The sequence below is a fragment of the Macrotis lagotis genome, chromosome 8 (genome assembly GCF_037893015.1).
Source record: "Macrotis lagotis isolate mMagLag1 chromosome 8, bilby.v1.9.chrom.fasta, whole genome shotgun sequence".
NCBI lineage: Eukaryota > Metazoa > Chordata > Mammalia > Peramelemorphia > Peramelidae > Macrotis > Macrotis lagotis.
Window position 1 is genome coordinate 176,458,418 of NC_133665.1, and position 21,485 is coordinate 176,479,902.

Genomic DNA, 21,485 nt, shown 5'->3' on the forward strand with positions numbered 1-21,485 from the left:
TCTTTTTTTTTTCTTTCTTCTTTTTGTTTTTTGCAGGGCAGTGGGGATCGGGTGGCTTGCATGTCACATGGCTGGGTGATTATTGGGTTTACGAGGCTGGATATGGACTCGGGTGCTCATGGCTCCAGGGCTGGTGCTTCATCCATTGCGCCACCTGGCCATACCTACTATTACTATAATTTTTTTTTTAATTTTAATTTTTTTCTCTCCCCTTTACTTTTTCACCCAAGCAAGTCTATCTATATTCATGGGGGAGGGGTATTTTGTTTACTTGTAAACAAGTATATTTTATTAATGTACAAAAAACATTTGTACAAAATGAGAATAAAAAAATTAAATTAAAAAATTCACAAAAAAAAATAAAAAATAAAAATAAAAACCTTGCAGCCTAGGAAAGCCAACTGGATTGAAAAAAGGGGGGGAGGGGATGACAGGAGTCCTCCAAAGGCCTGGTCATTGTCAACAAGTCACCTGGCTTCTATATGGCAGGGCTTTTCCCCCTTTCTAAGGGCAATGACTGTTTTTCAACATCAAACTGCTGCATCTTTCTTTTCTGGGGAAATAAACCATGCTTAATTCACTATTCCTCTTCTCCATCCTTCAAGGGATAAAACCAATCCAGGGTAGGATGGACCAATGGAAAGAACATTGGCTCCAGAGCTGTGACTTGGGTTCAAATTCTGCTTCCTCTGAGGATTACTAGCTGGATGACCTTGGCGAATCACCCCCTACTCTTGGGGGCCTAACTTTCCATATCTGCAAAATGAAAGACGAGACTACATCGATAGAGTCAGCCCCAGAGCCCCTTTCCAGTTCTGGAATGACGATTTGATTTACGGGTGGAAAATTATCAGCCTTCGAAATTCACTATGTAATTTTCTCTTTTGTTATCAGCAAAATTCCAGGGAAAATGGCAGGGTATAATTAGAAAAGCAGTAGGATGGACTCCACATAGCTGAATGATGCTCCCCAAGGGGGAGCCACTCCCCCAGGAGAAGGGGACTAATCCCAGTTTGGCAGCCACATATCCAGATACCTGCCTGGAGGAGCCTTTAAGAGCAGATAAAGCACTGTGATGAGGACTGGCTAAAGGCCACCACAGGGAAGACAAGATTCAGGGAAGAAAACAATGTATTATTTATAATTCCTTGAATATTTATTCAAACTATATAAATGGCAAGGAACCACTTGGAATGTCATTAGACCAGTCAGAAACCTTATAAACTTTCACTATAAACAGCAAAAACCTTACACCTACACTAATTAATATTGGTGCAAAATGTTTCTGGTATTTCCATCCTCATATTCAATTTAAACCATCTGCTATTTTAAAATAAATTACTTAAGTGTGAATGATTCATCCCAATTCAGAGGAGTATTCAAAGATCCCTCTGCCAAAGGACCAGACTGTGGCTGTGCACGGTCCCGTGACTGGGAATCTCCCTAGCTCCTGGGCTACAAACAGAACCTTTTAGGCTCTCTACTAATAAGGGGGAAAGGAAGAGCTTGGAAAAGGATTTCTTGACTTTAAGGGCCCAAGAAATTTTTTAAAAACCTCATTTCCTATGTATATAATTGAGATGCAGTACTTTTGCTCTCCAGGTGAGCTTGGTCTCTTATGGGTTGATCTAAAATTTGCCAGGTCTGCCATTTTCCCTGGCTGGGTTAAGTCCTGTTCTTTGGATGATACAGAGTTATCTTTCCTTCCCAACAATTCAAAGGCGATGAGGACAGAAACTAGGAGAAACATTCTTATATTTTTCCTGGATGGTCAGAACACAGAATCAAGCCAGAAAAAAAAAAAAAGGTACTTTTCACCCTCCCCAAAGCCAAAGTATCTTGGGTGAGGGGAACATATGTCTCAGGAGTGGAGGGAAAAAGGCAGATGATTTTACTGGAATTTGGGAAGGTCAGAAAAATCATTCTCTCCACTTCTGTCCTAGAACAGCTTTCACATTGGACAGCAGCTTGATATCAAGTCTAGGGGATCAGCTCCTGTGGATGCTCCAATGAAAGAGAGGGAACGGTCACCAGACAAGAGTTATGTCACTGATCTCTTGCCCTCCCTTAAGGCAAGGGACCACACTGACTTTTTTTCTTTGCTAACTCCCAGACAGACACAGTAGACAGACTATTCCCCAACTTGGAGACCACTCAACAAATTCTGCAGCCTTCACAACTGACCCAAGCCAGGAAATCCAGGGCAAAGCATTAAATTCCATCCTTTGTCTTCCTACTGAGCTCCAGCATTCCACCTCCCCAAGATATGTGGTCTCCAGTGGGCAAAAGTCTTTGAAAGCTAATACTTAAGCTCACCAGGGTGATTTAAAAGCAGAATGGGGTGTTCAAAAAGGAACTGGTTGGCTTAAAGCAGACCTCTTATCTAATCACCAGAAACAGGCATGTTATCACATCTGCACATCAGACTTGGGTCTTTAGCCTTTCCCAAATTCCTCTGGTCTATCCTAAAGGACTTTATGTACATAAGAAAGACACTTGACTCTCTGGTCCTCCTCAACTCTCCCCCCTGCCTGCCTCTGTGGACACTAAAAACATCTTAGCAAATATAATCCAAGGCTGTTAAGTCTGAAAAAAAAAAAGATCCCATGGTAACAAAAATATTTAGTTTGTAGAAGCAAAGAACTGGAAACAAAGACTGCAGGTAGGTGAATGCATCCCAAATATTGCTGTGTTCTCAGAAATTCTAGGATGAGAAAAGCAGGGGAAGACTTCCATGAGCTGATGCAGAGTGAAGTGAGCAGAACCAGAAGAACCATCCATACAAAGACCCCAACAATGTGACGATGAGGACGAGAACAACTAAATGATAGAACAGGAATGGTAGGACATTATAAGGACCAAGCTTGGCCACAAAGACAAGGGATAAGAAGGTGCCTCTTCTCACTTCTCTGAGAGCTGGGTATTCTGGGTATAGAAGGCTGCCAGCAAGGTCAGATTTTTTCCTTTTTATCTTGCTTAGTTTTGCTAAAGTTTGTGCTTCTTTGTTATAAGAGATGGATCTCTGCAGGGGATATATTGGGAAATGCAGATGGATCAAACAATATCAGTAAAAGTGTATTGAAAATGAGTAACAGGGGCGGCTAGGTGGCGCAATGGATAAAGCACCGGCCCTGGAGTCAGGAGGACCTGGGTTCAAATCCGGTCTCAGACACTTAATAATTACCTAGCTGTGTGGTCTTGGGCAAGCCACTTAACCCCATTTGCCTTACAAAAACCTAAAAAAAAAAGAAAGAAAAAAAAAGAAAATGAGTAACAAAAAAAAAATCATGGTAGCTCCAAAAAGAGATGAATTAGGAGTCCGGCTGAGCAGCTGTTAAAAATCCCCCAAACCAGACGTGACCCAAATGGTCTCTATGGTGTTGTCGGACAAGGCACCTTCTGGGGTGGGTTTGGTTTGTTCATTTAACACTAGCTGCATTCACTGGAGCAGAAGGTGCTGCCCACACCACTACTTCCCAAAGTCTGCCAACTGAAGTTTACAGTTAAATATGGGGTAGAGAAGAGAATGCTGGCCTTGGAACCAGGAAGACCTGGGTTCTAATCTGTCTTCAGAAATGTACCAGCTGTGCAGCTTGGACAGGTCATAGTTCTTGCCTCAGTTTCCTATTCCTATAAAATAGTTATAATTATACCACCCCAGGTTGTTGTGAGGATCAAATGAGATAATGATTACAAAGCATTTATCATTAAACAGAGAATGTGTAGACAGTGCTCTGCCAACTTTAAAAAGCTCTTAGGTCCTTGACCTTTCCTACCACAGTGGGAGGATCCTGGAAAGGACCTGGTGCAGAGGTGTGATCACATCCAAGAGGGTGGAGAGGCTGCTGGCACCCTTCTCAGGGGTCAAGAGAGGGCAGGGCTTCCCAAGGCATGATGAGGCATTAATGCAGGAGAGCACATTCCCTAACCAGACCCAGATGAAGCATGACAGTTCAGAAGAGCGACAGATGGTATGGTCAGCCCATGACCACAAAAGTGGCACTTCCCTTTTCTCTCTCTGCTATGTGAGCTAGAGCTGAGTGCAAACTCCCAGGCCCTCTGTGTCCTCCCACAGTGGATCTCAGGCAGAAGACAGTGCCCAATTCCAAGGCAGGGGTACATCTCTTTAGGAGAGGAAGAGGGAGAGGATTGGAGACAATAACGGAATGTGAACATGGATATGCATGAACATGTGTCCACAAGAGTATTATGGGACCATACATGAGCATGTATGGCAGGTATTTTGTGAACATATATGTGAATATGTGCGTGTCTTTGTGGGTATGTGTATCAGTGAGTAGGTAGACATGTCTGTGAGTGTGAGTGTGAGTGTGAGTGTGTGTGTGAGAGAGATACTGAAAAGAACTGTATAGGATGTTCCATTTCTCCGTTCCCAATCTTAACTTGAGTGCATTCTCCATCTCCTGCAGGGTGGCTGCCCACCGGCCCCTCCAGGGTCAGTCACTGCCATCTTGGGGTCTCAGTTCTCTGTGATCCCTTGAGGATCCTGGAGAACTGACTTCTTCATCTTAGGCCAAGCAGATAAGGAAAAAGCTGAATGTTTCCTCTCTGAATGGGGCCTGAGGGGATCATGGACCCATTGAGGGCACAGCGGATTGTACCTGAAGTCATGTTTGAACTCAGGCTCCATATCCTGAGCTCCATCCACTAAGTCACTTCATTGCTTATGAAGAGAAAACCACCAATACCATGGGTTTCACAGCTCATGGCCAACGTGGTTTGGGTGTCCCCTCCCCCAGGTTTCCTAAATGTTATTTTATTTGACCCTTCAACTCGATGGATAGATTCTTAATCAGGAAAAGAATGCAGAAATGCTTTGCAGTTTCTTCCCTGGACCACCAATAATATAGTGATGACATCTGTACCTCATTGTCCCCATCTGTGAAATAGGAACAAAACCTCTGTTGTAAAAGAATTCCACTACTTATTAAACTAAGGACACAGATCCCAACCATCAACATTCACCACAGCGGTTAGATAAACAAATCAAGTAAATCTTGTTTTCTAGTTCCAGGTCAATCTGATAAATTTTTATGGAGCACATTATGTGCACGGTAAAGGACCAGAGATACCAGGTAGAAAAGAACACAGTCCCTACTCTCTCACAGAGCCTGTAGTCTAATGGAGACAGAAGACCTGGGCCAACATGAAACGGTCACTCTAGAGAGTTGTCCAAGCCCAGCTGGACTATGATGGAGTCCATGAAAGGAGGGTCTTAAATGGCAGACTAAGAGCTGGGAGCCACAGAAGGATTGTGAGGAGAGTAGCATGATGTTGGCAAGGCAGTAATGGATTGATTAGATTAGGAGGAGGAGGATAGGTGAACAATTCAGAACTCTACTGAGATAGCCCAGCAAAGAGGCCCCAAAACACCTGAGCAAAGGGTGTAGCAGCCAACAAACATGGGGCAGAGAGACACACGCTGGAGGCTGGGTAAGCTGAATCAACAGGACTGGTTTAATAAAACCCCATTAGACTTTCTTGAGCTTTGCTGAGGCTCCCTATCCTTGGTCTTTGTTTTTTAAGCAAAGAAGCCCCAGCTAAGCATTATTTATCGGGTCATCTGCAATGCTTTCTGGGATTTTATCATGGTGATCACTCCAAGGGTACAACATTCATGAAATTTTGATAACTTGCTTGTTGACATCTGGTGCCATTATGTTGCTCCTCTGCATTATCCCTTTGTAGCCATCAGAAGTCCTTTCAAGCTCAAATGTTTAACCAGGGCCTCTGCTCCAGGGAAGAAATGAAAAAAAGCTGCTCCCCCTAGGCAGGTGTTTGGAATGGACCAATTTCAGTGAGGAGATGAGCACGGGAAATTAGATAGCTTCCTAATCCCTTTTAAATAGCTCCTTAGCAATACCCATATTAAGTGTAAGTCTTCAAAATGCCATGGCAAAGCTAAATGTAAATTTTTTAAAATTAGTTGCCATTATTCACAGCTCTGCTATTGTATATAACAAGAGATATAATACAGGTGACAAATGTGACTGTATCATTTGAGGCTTGATCTTCCCCTCCAGGTCCCACTGAAATGCTTAACATGATATAGAAGTGACCCTGATATCTTGAAGGATTTGTCATGAGAACGATGAATTCTGGGGGCCCCATCACCCCATGAAGCCATCCACTCTAAGGCATGGAAGGGCATTCTGATCTGTATCAAAGGAAGGCACAGACACATCCAATATTAAATCAGTGGATCAGAATAAGATCTGATGCTACAGAGTCTAAAACAGATAAAAGTCAAGGCATGGGAAGCAGGAGCATTTACAGAAATCAATTTTCCCTTTAGGTATCTGTAGTGCAGAATTGAAAGGAAATAAAGGCTACTCCCCTAAGGGTTCACTTCACCACTATCTGAAAATCAAGGATACTTCAATGAAACAAACATTGAATAATTTTAAAGTCTCAGGTTCTTTTTCACTCATTTCCTTCCCTCTCCTTTATTACTGTCACTTCAAGGTTATGATTGGCTTCACTTACCGGTATAATTTGCAGAATAGTTGTTGGGGTCTAAAAATTTCTTAACCAGTTCACAGTTGGATAGTATATGATTTGTGGTGATTACATTGAGATAGTTCTGAAGGCCTTTCTGTCTTTCAGCTATGAATTCCCGATCCATGTTGCCAATCAATTTTTTGGGAGGAAGAGGTAGGCTTAGACCTGAAATCTTGAAAACAAAAACAAAAATAAAAATATTATATCCCCAACCTTCCCCACTAACAGGGTCCCATAACAAATTTGGCGCTTTATCAATCTGGTGCATTGCACTGCCAGCCCCTTTATTTCACAGATGGGAAACTGAGGCCCAGGGAGGGGAAATGACTGGTCTTGGGTGAATCTATGGGTGTCTCTGCAATACACTAAGTTCTATTTCTGGAAATTTTCAAGTTTAAAATTAGGATTGTGGAGGTTACACAACTTGTATTTCTAACTAAAATAACAATGTAAAATACTCTATAAGTCTTTGAAGTACTATTAAATGCTTATCATTATTATTATTATTAATAATAATCAAATCCTTAGACCTATTATTGGGAATATTCCCCAGGAATAGTATTTTTTTTAAAGTAGAGCTATCTGGAGAGGATTCTGAAAAGAGAACAGAGTAGGTTAGAATACTTTCAGCTCTTTAAATTTCCTCTCCCAAAAAAAGACAGAACATCACCTCAGAATAATATTTTAAATAATACTAGAATTAGTACACAGGGCAAAGAAGAAATAAACACAGGGAAAAGTAGTTGTCCTCCTGAGGGAAAAAGAAAACCCCAACAATGATGGATCTCCAGGGGCAGAGTGAAGTTGTACTTAGAATGTGAATGGGATGAATTTATCAACAAAATGGAAAAGGATAGTAAATTAAAAATAGGAATTTAGCAATATATTGCTTTTAGGAAACACTATAAAAATGAAAGATACACACAAAGTTAAAATAAAAGCCAGAGTAGAATTAAGTATGTAAAAAAAACAGGGATAGTAATAATGACATCAGACAAAATTAAAGTTAAAATGGATTTAATCAAAATTGAAAAATGAAGAAACTTTATATACTATGTGTCAGCAATATTATTCAATTTTGTTTTAGACCACTTAAAATAACTAGACATGATAAAATACCTGAATGTATATCTGCCAAAACAGGAACTATATGAACATAGCTTTAAAGCATTTTTATACAAGTAAACTCAGATTTAAATAAATGAAGTAATATGTGTTGTTCAAGGGTAATTAAAGCCAATATAATTCTTAAACGATAATCTTACTAATCTATCCAACATCATCCCAATTAAATTACTAAAAAAGTTAGAAAAAAATAATAAAGCTCATTTGGAAGAATAAAAGGTCAGGAACTTCAAAGAAATCAGGAAAAAAAGATGCAAAGGAAATAGATTCAACAGTATCACATCACTATATTATAAGGTGAGAGCAGGGGCTGCTAGGTGGCACAGTGGGTAGAGCACTGGCCCTGGAGTCAGAAGGACCTGAGTTCAAATTCACCCTCAGACACTTAATAATTACCTAGCTGTGTGGCCTTGGGCAAGTCACTTAACCCAATGCCTTACAAAAACAAAAAATACAAAAACAAAAACAATAAGGTAAGAGCATTGTTGAAGTATAAAAAGATGATTTTGATTATTTTAAATAACATTTTATTGTATAAATAAAACCTATGTAGCCCAGAGCAGAAGGCATGAAGAAAATTGGGGAATAAACTTTCATAGACAATTTCTCAGAGAGAGGATGTGATTGGACTGGAATACTGTGGTGTAGGAAATGATGAGCTGGCTGATTTAGAAAAATAAGGAAAGACTTGGACCTAAGAAGGAAGATGCTATCTACCTTCAGAGAAGCAGATGATAAGAGGAAATTAGCATATGATGGTCTTATTTTTGTATATATGGAGGTATATTTGTATATATGTATGTGTATTTTTATCAATGTCTGCTATATACAACTAAGTGTGTAGGAAGATACACATATGTGTGTCTATATGTATATGTCTATTTTTGTGTGTGTCTATATCTAATATGTCCACACTTAATTATAGCCTACTTTAGGTGGGGATGGGGGAGAGAGGGAAAAAAAAAAGCAAAAATGCACAGCAGAGAACCAAAGGAAACAAATAAGGAAGCAAAAACAATTAGGGCAGTTTTTTAAAAACAATGCATAGTATTTGTTATAACAGACTTTCTTGAAATGAAAATTTATTGTTTTATATTGAATCCTGTCATGATCTGCTGGGTGCTATGGCAATTTTTAAATGATAATCTTACTAATCTATTTTTTCTTTTTCTCATTTTGTATTAAAGTTTAAAATTAAATTTTTTTTAAAAAATCATCTAATTCAAAGATATGTGTGACAAGGACTCTTTGTAATTACAACAACAAAATCCCAAGAATATATAATATAAATAAATAAACTGAGATGAGGAAAAGAGCATCAATAACACATTTTAAAATTTAATTTTGTTTCCTTAATGAACAAAAATCTACTTCATCTCTCTCCTACCTGACCCTATCCCACCCCATCTTCTAACTGATTGAAAAAGAAAAACAAAATCCCAGTAACAAAATTCAAGTAAAATATACAAGTAAAACAAATCCCTACATTGGCCATGCCAAGCCCAGCCAGTGTCTCTTGAGTTCTTCATTTCTTTCTGGAGAGCCTGCTCCAGAATAATGATGCTCTTAGCATCAGACAGAAGCCCCCTGGTCTTTCTAAGTCATTTGTTTTTAGTCTTGCTGCTGTTTTATTAATGGCTTTCCTGGTTCTACTCACTTCACTCTGCATCAATCCATATAAGTCTTTTCAAGTTTTCCTTTATCGAACAGGAGGAAAATTTAATGTGCAGAAGGGAACACAAATGCAGCCATTTACTAGCTACCATATTAAGCTTTGTGTATGTATTGGTTGGTTGGTTTTTGTCCGTCACTCTCAAAGAGAGCCAAAATAACATCACTTTGTTGGAACCATGGAATAAGGTGTCCAATTGCAGCTGATCAGACCAATATGAGCTCTGATGGATCAAGTGCGGGTTGGGCAAACACACACACACACACACACACACTCACTGACTCTCCAAAAAAATCTTAGTGGGTATAACAGAAGTTAATAGTTTTTAATACAATTTTCTTTCCTAACTTTGCATCTTGAAATAGTCGTGATTTGTGTTCATGATAAAAATATCTATTTTTTTTTAAATATGAAGGGACATAGGAGAGATGATGTGAAAAGCTGGAGAAGCTATCTGGGCTATCAATATGTCATACCTGCCAAATACAGAGAAAAGTGGGCAAAGAAAACAGGATGCAGAAAATGAGAGTAAATGAAAATTGCTAGTTTTTGTACAGTTAAGTTTAATTATTTGCAGATATAAGTTTAACTGATTTTATTCCTGCTTAAATTCATAATATGCTGCTTTAGTTGTTTGAAAAGAGGAAAAAAGGGGGTGGCTAGGTGGCACAGTGGATAAAGCACCAGTCCTGGAGTCAGAAGTACCTGGGTTCAAACCTGGTCTCAGACACTTAATAATTACCTAGCTGTGTGGCCTTGGGCAAGCCACTTAACCCCATTTGCCTTCTAAAAACCTAAAACAAAAAACAAACAAAACAACTACAAGTCAGGAAAGCAATTCAATGAGGAAAGTCACTACCAAAGAGTCATTGATTCCCTACAGCCCTTGTTTTTAGGAGGGTGGTTACTAGCAAAAAGAAAAAAAGAAAAAAGGGGGTGGTATCTAAAGAGCAGAACTTGGTTAAGCTTCCAGAAGGGATGCGATACCTCCCCATAGGCAGAGCAGGCTTAGCCAGTCTCACTCAGAAATGTTTTTCAAACAATAAAGATGCAGTCAGATCTTGGCCACGATAATAAGCCACAACTGCCAATTCCCAACCTTCTGCTTTGACAATTCAATTATTTAAAAAATGCCAGAGGAGACACACAACAGATGTTTTGTTTTTTTTTTCTTTCCACAGAGCAATTTGTTGTTAAATAGACCATTTCCATTTCAGATCCTTTTTGTCATCCACAAAAGTGGGCTTCCCTCTGGCTCTCTATCTCACTTTTGTACAAGTGCCAACAAGGTGCCAGGCACTGGCTAAGCTCTGAGAACACAAATAAGAAAAAGGAAGATGGTTCCTGCCCTCGGGGAGCTTTCAGTCTAATGGGGTTTGACAAAAAGGAAGCTACAAAAGAAAGGGGGCATGAGAAGACAGCCAACATGAGGACAATTGTGGCTTTGAAACCAAGCTGCACAGCTGGTGGCCAGTGAAGACCGGTCATGCCTTTGATCTTGCCAAACTTCTGCTCCCACCGACATGCACCCTGAATTCTTAGTCATCCATTGGCATTCCACTTCTCCCTCTGCCATGCTCCCCCAATTTCTGTTCTTCATCCTCAGTGTGACCTCCAAAGTCATGGCCCTTCATTGCCCCTGCAGGGGCCACCTTCTTCCTTCCTGATCTTGACTCCTTGGTAAACCAGTTCTTCAGCTCGACATCCTCCTCCTCTCAAGGCTCTTTCTCCCTTATTGTATCACTGATCTTGCCCTGCCAAGTCTCAGCCTTGGATCACCCACCGGACCCTCCCACCCTCCCACACATGTGCTTTTGGATGAAGCTGGTGAAAATGATGCGAGTGCTCTAATAAATCTGTCCCACAACCTCAACTGGTGCCTCCTCGGAACAAGGAAATCCTTTTTTTCACTACACTAACCCACTCTGCTCACTCAGCACCCCCCCACACACACACTGCCTGGGGTCCCCTTCCTTGCCCTCAGTGGGAAGTGGCTTCATGTTGGTCTGAACACACGGAGATCACTTGCTGAGAGCTTCCTCCCCACCCTCCTCATTGTCTCCCACCACTCCAGTGCCTTCTACTACAATCTCCTCCCTCGCCGTGTCTCATATGAAGAGGGGGCCCTTCTTACCAGGACAAATCCCTCTTCATGCACACCTGATGTTGTCTTCTCCAGCAGACTGCCCCCTCTGTCACCCTGACTCTCACTTCTTGGCCACTTCTCCCTCTGAATCCGTAAAATCTGCCAACACACCCACATCTTCCCCCTCAAAAGCCCTTCACTTGATCTATTCATCTCCACCTCAGATGTCTCCTCCCTTCTGTGGCTAGCAGTCTACAATGCCTTCACTTTGCTTCTTCTCACTTTCTTCTTACCTCTCCAAAGCAGCTAGGTGGAGCAATGGTTAGAGCACTGGGCTTGGGACCAGGAAAGACTCGTCTTCATGAATCCAAATCCAGCCTCAGACACTGTGACCCTGGGCAACTCACTTCACCCTGTTTGCCTCCACTTGTCTCTAACAAGAAAACTCCAAACAGGACCTCAGAATGATTCCTGACTGTCAAATCCAATGGTTGTTCTCCATCTTCATCCTTTTTGACCCTGCCCCTTGATTCTCTCCAGGCTTCTAGGACAGTGCTCCCTCCAGGTTCTCCTCTCTATCTTTCAATGGCCTTTGCTGGGACTTTTGACTGGGTCACCCCTGTGAATGGTGGCTCAGTCCTGGGGCCTTTTCTTCTCCCACAGATTCAAAGATCACCTCTATGCCAATGCTTCCCAGATGCATTTCGCCAGCTCTATCCTCTCCTGACCTCCAGTCTTTGCATCCAAGTCCAGCACATCCAAAACTGAGCTTATCACCCCCTCCTTCACATATACTCTTCCCTCTTTCCTTACTCCCTAATCATGTTGAGGCAGAACCATCGTCCCAGTCACCTGGGCTCACCACCAAGGGGACATTCTCAGCTACTCACTCTCTCACTTCCTTCCAGTCTTATCCATGTCCAGTTTCTCCCATATGCTCCCTTCTCTCCTCTGACACCTGGACCACCCTAGGGCAGGCCCCCTTATCTCTTCACCCCTAGATCATTTCACTAGCAGGTTATTTGATTCCTGGCCCCTTCAGGGTCTCTTGTCCCAGTCCATCCTTCTCTCAGCTGTCAAACAGATCTTTCTAAAGGATGGATCTGGCCACATTACATCATCCCTTTTGACCCCTCTGCAGCCTTGGATGTTGCCAATCAACTCTCTTGTCCTTGACATTCTGCAGGTGGGATGCAGCCAGCTAGTGGAGATGGAGGGATCAGAAAGTTCCAGTGACTTCCTGTCTTCCAGGATCAATAGAAAATCTTTTGCTTGGCGTTAGAAGCCTCTATAGCTTGCCCCCTTCCCACCCATGCACTTGTGCTCCGGTCTCCTGATGTTCCTGGACCATGACACCCCATGTCCTGATGCAGGGCATTTTCTCTGGCTCGCCTATCTCTGGAATTCATAGCCATGTTATCTCCTGGCTTTCCTGACTTCAAGTCTGGAATCACCTTCCCCATTCCTGATAAAGACTCAAGCTTCCTCTTCAGATTATCTCCATCTTCTCCCTATGGGACTTGGTCATACACAGCTGTTGTGCTGGGGACCCCTCCCCGTGATGGGAGCTCCTGGGGAACATGGAGGGTCTTTGGCCTTTTGTGTTACCCCAGCATGTGGAACACTGACTGGCACATGGTAGGTGCTTACTGACTGGCAAATAACAAAAGTCTGTATGTATCTGAACAGAGAAGAACTAACTCAGCCAGGGCAGAGGCTAACCAATCACTTCTGATGATTTTTGTGAATGGGCCACAGAGCGGAAAGTCAAAGGGGAAATGGGTTTGAAGATGCAGAGGAAGGGGAAGGGAGGACTGTGTGAGGAGGGGTTTGTGGTTGGTCAGAGTGACACAAATAAGGAAGGAAAGACAGGCAATAAAACAGAAAAATGAAGCTCAGAAAACACCCAGAGAAACAGAGCAAGGTATTATTACTGTGTTAAATTTAATATACACTCTTTATAGAATTTTAAATAATAAAATTTAATATAATAAATAATATAAAATTTAATTGAATAAACAGCCTTTATATGAATTTAAATGTAATAAAATTTAATATAATATAAATTTAAATTGAGTCTATACCTTTTATAAAAATTCAAATGCAATAAAATTTAATATGATGAATCATGTAAATTTAGTTAATATAGATTTAAATTGAATATATAACATGAATTTAAATAATATATACTCAATATATTTTTAAATTTGCCATACATTATATAATAATTTAAATTAAATAAACTTTAATAATAAATACCATACATTTAATATCCACATAAGTGGCTGAAGTTCACATTTTCACATGCAATTTTCTTTTTGACTTTTAATCGATATATTGAAGTGTCCATGTTTCTTGATATTTAAGTTGATAATAAAAAAGAAAAAACTCTTAAAGGCTGCAGCTGAATCATTCGAGTTTGAGCCTTCAGGAATCCCCTTACACATAGGACAATACAGAGAAGAAAGGTAACCTCCCAGGAAGGGAGGGATGGCCCCTTCCAGAAAGGAGCCAATTTCTATTACCTGGTGATGCTAGGAGCCATGAGTAAGGTATGTGGCTGGGCCATCAACTGAAGAACCCATGGGCACAACCAAACAAACTCCAGTTCAGGGGGTGGAGTTTGACCATTCTATCCTCTCACGCTTTTCTCATTTTCTCATGTTCCTACTGGCAGGGTAGGGGGTGGGGGGTGAATGTGCTTTTTGGAGTGTCTCCCTCATTCTGGCTTGGAGGGTTTTGAGTTTACAGCCAAGCTAATCTTTTAAGGTTTGTTTCACTCAAGAAAAACTCGCTGATCTTTGTAGATACCATGTCAGCTCTTGTCAGACTATTTATGAGAACTGCAGGGTTTATTCTCAGGGGATGTCATGACTCCTCCCCACTGCCATATTGAATTCTATCTCTTCTCAGCTTTGGACTTTAAAAATAAGTATTGCTAAGAAATAAAAAGGAAGGAAAAAGAAAAAAAGGAGGGGGGGGGCTTGTTTTTACCAGATGCACATCAGGAACTAGTATGTGAGATCATAGATCCAGAGCTGATCTAATCTCACATCCTCATTTTACAAATGCAGAAACTGAGGACAGACAGGTAAAGGGTCACCTAGTCAGTAAGTACCTGAATCAGGATTTGAACTCGAGTCTTCCTATCTCCAATCTAACACATCACACTGCCTCTCAAGAAGCAACACTTAAGTAAAAATTTCTATTTTGGCTTCTTTCTAAACAGAGCATTTCTTTTTTTTAAATCAGAATTCCAGAGAGGCCTCTATTCTTTTCTGACTATTCTCCCAACTTCTAAAAGTTTGTTCAATACCTACTATAGAACAGAAGGCTTAGAAAGCTAGTTTCTAAATAGGAAAAAAACAATAGTTGCTAGCAGACTAATAGATGGCAGGCAAGTTCCCCTAGCCTAGTTTCCTCCACCACCTGAGTCAGCTTCACAGGCGTTGTTGGAAAAGAATGAGAATGCAAGGCCTCTCTTAGCTTTTCCTCTGGGACTCTCTTTATTATCCTGAGCTGCTCCCCCTTTTCTGTCCTTTCGAAGGTGAAGAGCCAGACCTGAAATCCTCTAGGAATCCCCTTGCCATTGGACAATACAGAGAGGAAAGGAAACTTCACAGGACGTGTCCCAGGAAACCCCAAGTTCTATTTGCATCCTCCTCAAAAAACTAAGCCTCTTTGTCTAGGAGTTGGGGGAACCACCCTTCACTAGGCTGGGTATGTGATTCTTGCCTTTAACCTTAACTTTTGCTTCAGCAAAACAGGGATTTTTTGGAAAATGATTTGCAAATTGCCTTCAATCAAATTCTTTCCTTAATCCCAAAACCCTGGCCTTCACTTCCAAGTTTTCTCCAAAAGAGCAGCTTAACTTTTAAACCTGCCCTGACAAAAAGCAGTGACACTTTAAGAAATGGAAGGGAACCCCGAATCTTAGACCTAGAGCCAGAAGGGATTTTAGAGGGTCATCCAACCAACCCCTCATTTTACAAGAAGGAAACTGAGCCAGAGTGGTTTCCATGACTTGCCTAAGGTCACAAGGATAGTTGCTAGACAAGGTCAGTAGCCTTTCTCCTGTCACCTTTCTTTCTCTTAGAGACAAGTTGATTCCAACTGCCCATTCTATAGATGAATGAACTGAAGCCAACAGACCTGATGGGCTCCTGATGTCACAGGATTCTTCAGCCAGATGAGGCATTTTCCAGGTTCCTGCTCAACACTGCATTTCATGGGGAGACTTTGATCCAAGTTCCTAATTACAAACATTCCTGAGCATTTCTGCTTTATACACCAGCCTCCTCAATGGGCACTTCCAAAGCCACCCATTCCCACCTTTCATATATCCAAAGCAAAGGAATGATTTGGAGGTTTGGGAAAAAATGGCCTCTGCAGGACAAAAGGCATCCCCCTCCTCACGGCTTAATTCACAAGGTCTCCCACACTGAGAGCTCATTGGGTTTAACTCCTTCAGTGGACGAAACAGAGGCCCAGAGAGAGCCCAAGGTCATGCCAGGAGCCAAGTGTCTTAGTCTTAAATACATTCTCTGACCTAAGAAAAATTCCTTAATAAAATAAGTCCTCATGAAACAGAGGCCTTAGGAAAGACCCGATCTACATGGTTGACTTTGCCTCTGTTGTGGCTGGTCCAGGGAGGTCCTGCTTGGGCTTGGTCCAGTTTCAACAGGGCAGGTTTTGGTTCTCTTTCTTTAGATCTGCCTGGAACTAGGCAATGGGGCATCAGAAAGGATTAGAAAAGAAGGCTGCCTTCTCAATACGTGCCGGTATTTTGAAGACTGACTTTAAATGTGTGTTCCTGCAAAGTTATCATTTCTTCTGTTTGTTTATTTGGATTCTAACAAGTCTCCTGCTGAAATAGCTCACTGGGTCTGGCCCAGAGAGGCCAATGTAAATACACATGCCCATTTGTACTTGGAATAAGCATGTGCTTTTCTGAGACCACATTTACTTAAGGAAAGATGACTCTGGAATAAGACAGTTTATCCCCTTGGATCCGGTGTTTGCAGGGGCCCACCCTCTGACTTCCAAAGGAAGGACAGAAGAAAGAGTGTTTGTTTGTAGCTCGTCTCCTGTTTTCTAGACTAAAGTTTTGTTTTCTGGCTCCCAAACCCCACCTTCTCAAAAATGCTAGTTGGCATTAGTTTCACTTGTCCCCAAAGAGGGAAACACAAGAGATCTGAAATGACCAAAAACTGCTAGGATTGTCCCAAGGACCCAGGGCTGGGGCTGGGGGGTGGGGTGGAGAGGAGGCAAGGAGAGCTCAAAGAGAAGCGGCAGATGGATGCCCCAGCTCACTGATACTGGACTGAGAACGTCAGAACCTAGTCTTGTATTAAAATGGAACAGAACAATCTCAATGTAGTGGTCTTGGAGACTGGGTCAGTAAAATCCATCTCAGACTGCATCTCAGCCTCCCTGCTCTGTGGCTACCTCCTCTGTAAGGGCTGTTCAAATATCTGCTTCGGTGTATCCAACACATAAGGTCTAGAAAGTAAAATGACGTTGTTGTTGCTGTTTGTCCTTCATTCTCAAAGACCGCTGAGATAAGGAGGTGACGCCATGACAAGCACATGAATTGAATCTGAGTGAAGGGGGCTGTGCTAAGTCACCACCTCACTTTTCCCTTCAGAGCCATCTGGGTCCAGTGGTCCGATAGGAATCAGGATGACCGGAGATGGTCCTGGACGCTGTGGAAGACCACTTAATAAATGATTGACTTTTTAATGTCCTGACTTTTCCAGGCAAATGTGATACTTTCTATTCCTGAAGCTACCCCTATATTTGTAGCAATGGCTCCCCCTCAACCCAGCCCACCCTGGGTAAATTGTGCTGCCCCTCATTTCCCCTCCCAAATGAATAAAAGTCCATCAGCTCCTATTCTCATGAAACGTCAAAGGATTTCACGAGATACACCAAACCAACTTCCTAATGCAAGCCGGAGAATTTTCTGAAATCCCGAACATTCGTTCTAGGTCAATCTATCAACTGAAAAACTAAAGCTAAGATGGCCAAGGGGCCCTTTCGGCCAGACCGAGGCTTAACAGGAGACCATTAGCCATCAGTAAAGATTAGTTCATTTTCTTCCTTTGTATCCCTATTACCACGCACAGTGCCTCTCAAAGTGCAGTTGTCAGAGAAATGTTTGTCGATGGATTAATTCTCATCCTTAGCTAGATGAACAAAAGCCTGAAGCTCAGGACAGTTTCCAGCATTTAATTTCAAGAAAGGAGAAAGAGCTTCCACAAGGGAGGCTGCCATCTAAGAGGCCAAACAGTCAAATATAAACATGTTTGGTCAATGGCTTTTGGCTTGGGTAGTAAGAGTATGAATTCAGATGTCTGACAGAAATAACTGGTCATTAATGTATGAAAGTTGAATTCTGGGGGCTGGATAGCCTTGGCCACAGTTAGTCCTTGCTGCCTGAACCAGTGAGGGACTATTTTCTTGGTTTGCATTATAGCTGTTCAAGTCCCCCAAGCACATTGGTTTTTCCCAACACTTACCTCCCTGTAAACAAATTTTTTTCCCCCAACATTCACCCCCCCCCCCAATCACAAGGTTTTTCCCAACACTTACCTGCAAACTGTTGTTGAGTAAGTCAAAGTCGCTATATCTTCTCACAATCTGCAAGGAATAAGACCATGATATTTTGACTGAGCACATATCAACCATTTTTCTTATGGCCCACGCAGACAAAATGAATCATTTGACAAATGTTTGTTGAGCAATGACTATGCTGAGCACTCTGGGAAAACTTTTAGAATTACACATTTAGAGATTACCTAGCCCAACACCTCCATTTTAAAGATGAGGAAACTGAGGGCTTGGACACAATTACCCAAGGTCACTCAGAGGATGGCAGGGTCGAAAGACACCTTGAAGGTCATACGAGGAAAGGTCCCAGATCTTGGGAGATGATGCTGTGAGGGAAGAGCAATGTAGACAAGAATATGGGGTTCATCTATTCCACATGACTGAATCAAGGCACTGAGAGAACAAAGGCCCAATGCAGGGGGCAGACAATGACTTGAAGAAGTAGTTAGCGCTGGGAGATTAGAACAGCCTGGGGAGGTTGCTGGGAGAAGAGGCTCTGCAACTGGGCTTGAAAGACAGCCGAGATATGAACTAGAGGGGAAGATGGTGGAGAAATCACAAACTGAGCAAGAAGCAGAGCCCAGTGGTAGTGTCCGAGCCCCTGGAGGACCTGGATGGGTCACCGTGGCCTCCTGGCCTGCAGTCCTACACATATAGGTGTGTTAGGACACCTGCTGAAAGGCACAGGAATGTGCTTGGAATATCTGGGAGAGTGTGGGGCCTCACACCTACATTGTTTCTGGTAGGAAAGGGAAGCCATTCAAGGTTCAAGTGGGAAGAGGCAAGCTAAAGGATGCTCCAGAGAAGGGGATGAGTTAGAAGATGTAATAAGAAAGGCAAGAGACTGTGGTGACTGATCAAATCAAGAGGATCCAGTGAGAATGGGATGGAAGTAGCCAAGTACTGTGGGAAATGCTGAGTCAGGGCCCAGGATGTGAAGCTCAACTCAGCCTTTGAATCACTATATGACCCTGGGTAGGTCCCTTCACCTAAGCCTTGGTTTCTTCATTTATATAACAGAGACAAAGAGGAGCTCTTGCCCTCTGTAAACCTAAATATCTTGAACATAAAGAAATTATTATCCTCATCCAAGGTAGCAGGTTTTGTGACTGGGAAAATGACAGAGAAATGTTGCTCACAAAGGAAACAAAATGGGAAGAAATCAAAGACTCCTAGGAAGTGATACCAAGAGAACAAAGGAGCTCTAGGACAAAATGCACCAAAAATACAACCCTGCATTAGACAGCTTAGTGGTACAGTAGGCAGAGCTCTAGATTCAAGTTCAAATCCAGCCTTCTTAGCTGTGTGACCCTGGGCAAGTCATTTCACCCATTCGCCTCTTCTAATACTAACCCCTACCTCCCTGTACTGTTGTGAAAAAGAAAGGAGACAATATTTGTAAAGTAGTTTGCAGTTCTTAAAGTTATTAGAACAGACCTTTGGTTATTATCATTATCATCACTGAGATGCTAACTTCAGATGGCAACAACATGTAGCTGAAGGAGATGAACAGGACTGGCATCCAGTGACTGGATTCGAGGTCCCAGTCATCCTTTGAAGAAACAGCCAGGCCCCAGGTATCACATCAGTGGCGTCCCCCTGCTCACTCTTCGAGATTGTCTGTAACTTCTTCAGAAACTCTGAATGAAACAGCATCTGAACCCACAATCTTGTAGTGGGCTTCTTTGTGAGTGTGTTGTGGTTTCTGTCTTTTTTTTTTTTAGACTGGATCTTGTTGAGATGGGAACTTCTAAGAAGAAAAGGGTCTCTCCCAAAGTAAAGTAGGTGCTGCTTGCACCTCAGAGTCCTGGGGAACTACCTGGGCCCACAGGGCTTGGTGCCTTTGATGCTGAATCGAAATATCTCAATAAAAATGAAAGAAGGGATTAGCAGCCAGTGGGCTCTGGAGGACTGGAGTTTGGGTGACAAGACACCTAGCAAAACAGATCTGGGAGTCACCTAAAAGCACAGAGGTGATGATTAAAGTTGTGAAAGTGATAGAATTCTTTGAAGGAGAGAAAAACAGGCTGAGGCCTGAAACTGGGAAAATGTAGCCTAGAAGGGGCAGGGGGGAGGAAAACCCATCCAGGGACAGGGAAACAAAGTCAGAGAGGAGAAGAGTTAATAGATTCCCAGAGGCCATTGAGACCAACCCCTTCACTTTGGCCCAGAGTGGTTAAGGGACTTGGTCAAGGTCACAGAGCCAGATCGTGGTAACCAGGGCAGAATTCTGATCCTTGTCTTCCTGACTCCAAATCCAGTATTCTATTCCCTGTATCACCCAACTGCCTTCCCTGACAGAATAGGGCAGAGTCCCAAATGCCCAAGAAGGAGAGGATGTCAGCAGCATCAAATGCACCAGAGACAATTCCAGAGCTGGACCAAGATCACTTGTCATCTTCCAAAGGGAAAATTCAGTAATGTGGAGAAAATGGAAGCCAGAGGGGGTCTGGGTAAGGAAGTGGGTAGACAAGCACTGAGAGATGGGACAAAAAAGAAAGATGGGAATTGGGGGTAGTTCAAGGGACAACATGATCAAAGAAAAATTTGGTTTTGTTTCTAAATGGGTAAATGAGTGAAGGAAAAGCATTTTTTAATCTGAAAGACCCAAACACCACATGGAGACCATCCTGTCCTAAAGGAAGTTATATTCTAATAGGTTGAGAGAACAGACTCAGGAGAGGAGGTTGGGTGTCACAGGGAGGGGAGTGACACCAGGTTAAAAAAGCAAAGAAACAGCCTCTAGGGAATGAAAGGGAAATGACTCTAAGGGAAATGTCCCCTAGGATTAAAAACAAAACAGCTTTTAGTAAAACCCACAGTTGTCAGCTTCTCTTTTCTTTTTATAATAAGTGGTTTCTCCAGCTCCCCACCCCTCCCCCTTGCACAGATATCTGAATCTCTGACCATGAGATTGCCCCAGTCGGTCGCTTGTCTCCTACACAGTACTTAGCAAGGTGTCCTTCCTGGGACAGGTTGACCTGACTCCCTGTCTCTGGGTATAATTAGGGAAACACACCTGGGGAAACTGGGGCCTGGTCCAAGCTAACAAAGCATCAAAGGCAGCAGAAGGAAATCCCAGTCTTCCAACAACCATATATGTATGTATATATATATATATATATATATATATATATATATATCTTTCTGTGTCTGTCTGTCTGTCTGTCTCTCTCATAACAGATAGCAACATTCCCAATTTACAATCTCAGAGGAAGAATGGTAAAAATCCTAGAAAACACCACAGGCTTTGGAAAGACATGGTAGCTGCTCCTTAGGCCTTGCTCAGTTAAGAGGCTCCTGAGAACACATTTCATGAGAGTCTCTCTCTCTGTGTGAATGGTTATTATCTTTTCTCCTTTTGAAAATCAAGTCCAACAGGCTGATCTGAATGAGTAAAAAAGGAAGTACCCTAAGAGTGAAGAGAAAAAAGAGCTTCTGTTCTCTGCCCTTCCGTTCTAGGCACTG

At 42.2% G+C, this 21,485-nt stretch overlaps 1 protein-coding gene across 4 annotated transcripts in view; it reads right to left on the minus strand.

Moving 5' to 3' along the window:
* PXK (PX domain containing serine/threonine kinase like) overlaps positions 1–21,485 on the minus strand; it is a 93,876-nt gene that overhangs the window by 40,233 nt on the left and 32,158 nt on the right. For all 4 annotated transcript variants that reach the window (XM_074198872.1, XM_074198870.1, XM_074198871.1 and 1 more), the window contains exons 3-4: positions 18,000–18,047; positions 6,508–6,694 (exon numbers count right to left, since the gene is read on the minus strand). In XM_074198872.1, coding sequence (XP_074054973.1) covers positions 6,508–6,694; positions 18,000–18,047 — 235 coding nt within the window. The remainder of the gene's footprint in view (positions 1–6,507; positions 6,695–17,999; positions 18,048–21,485) is intronic.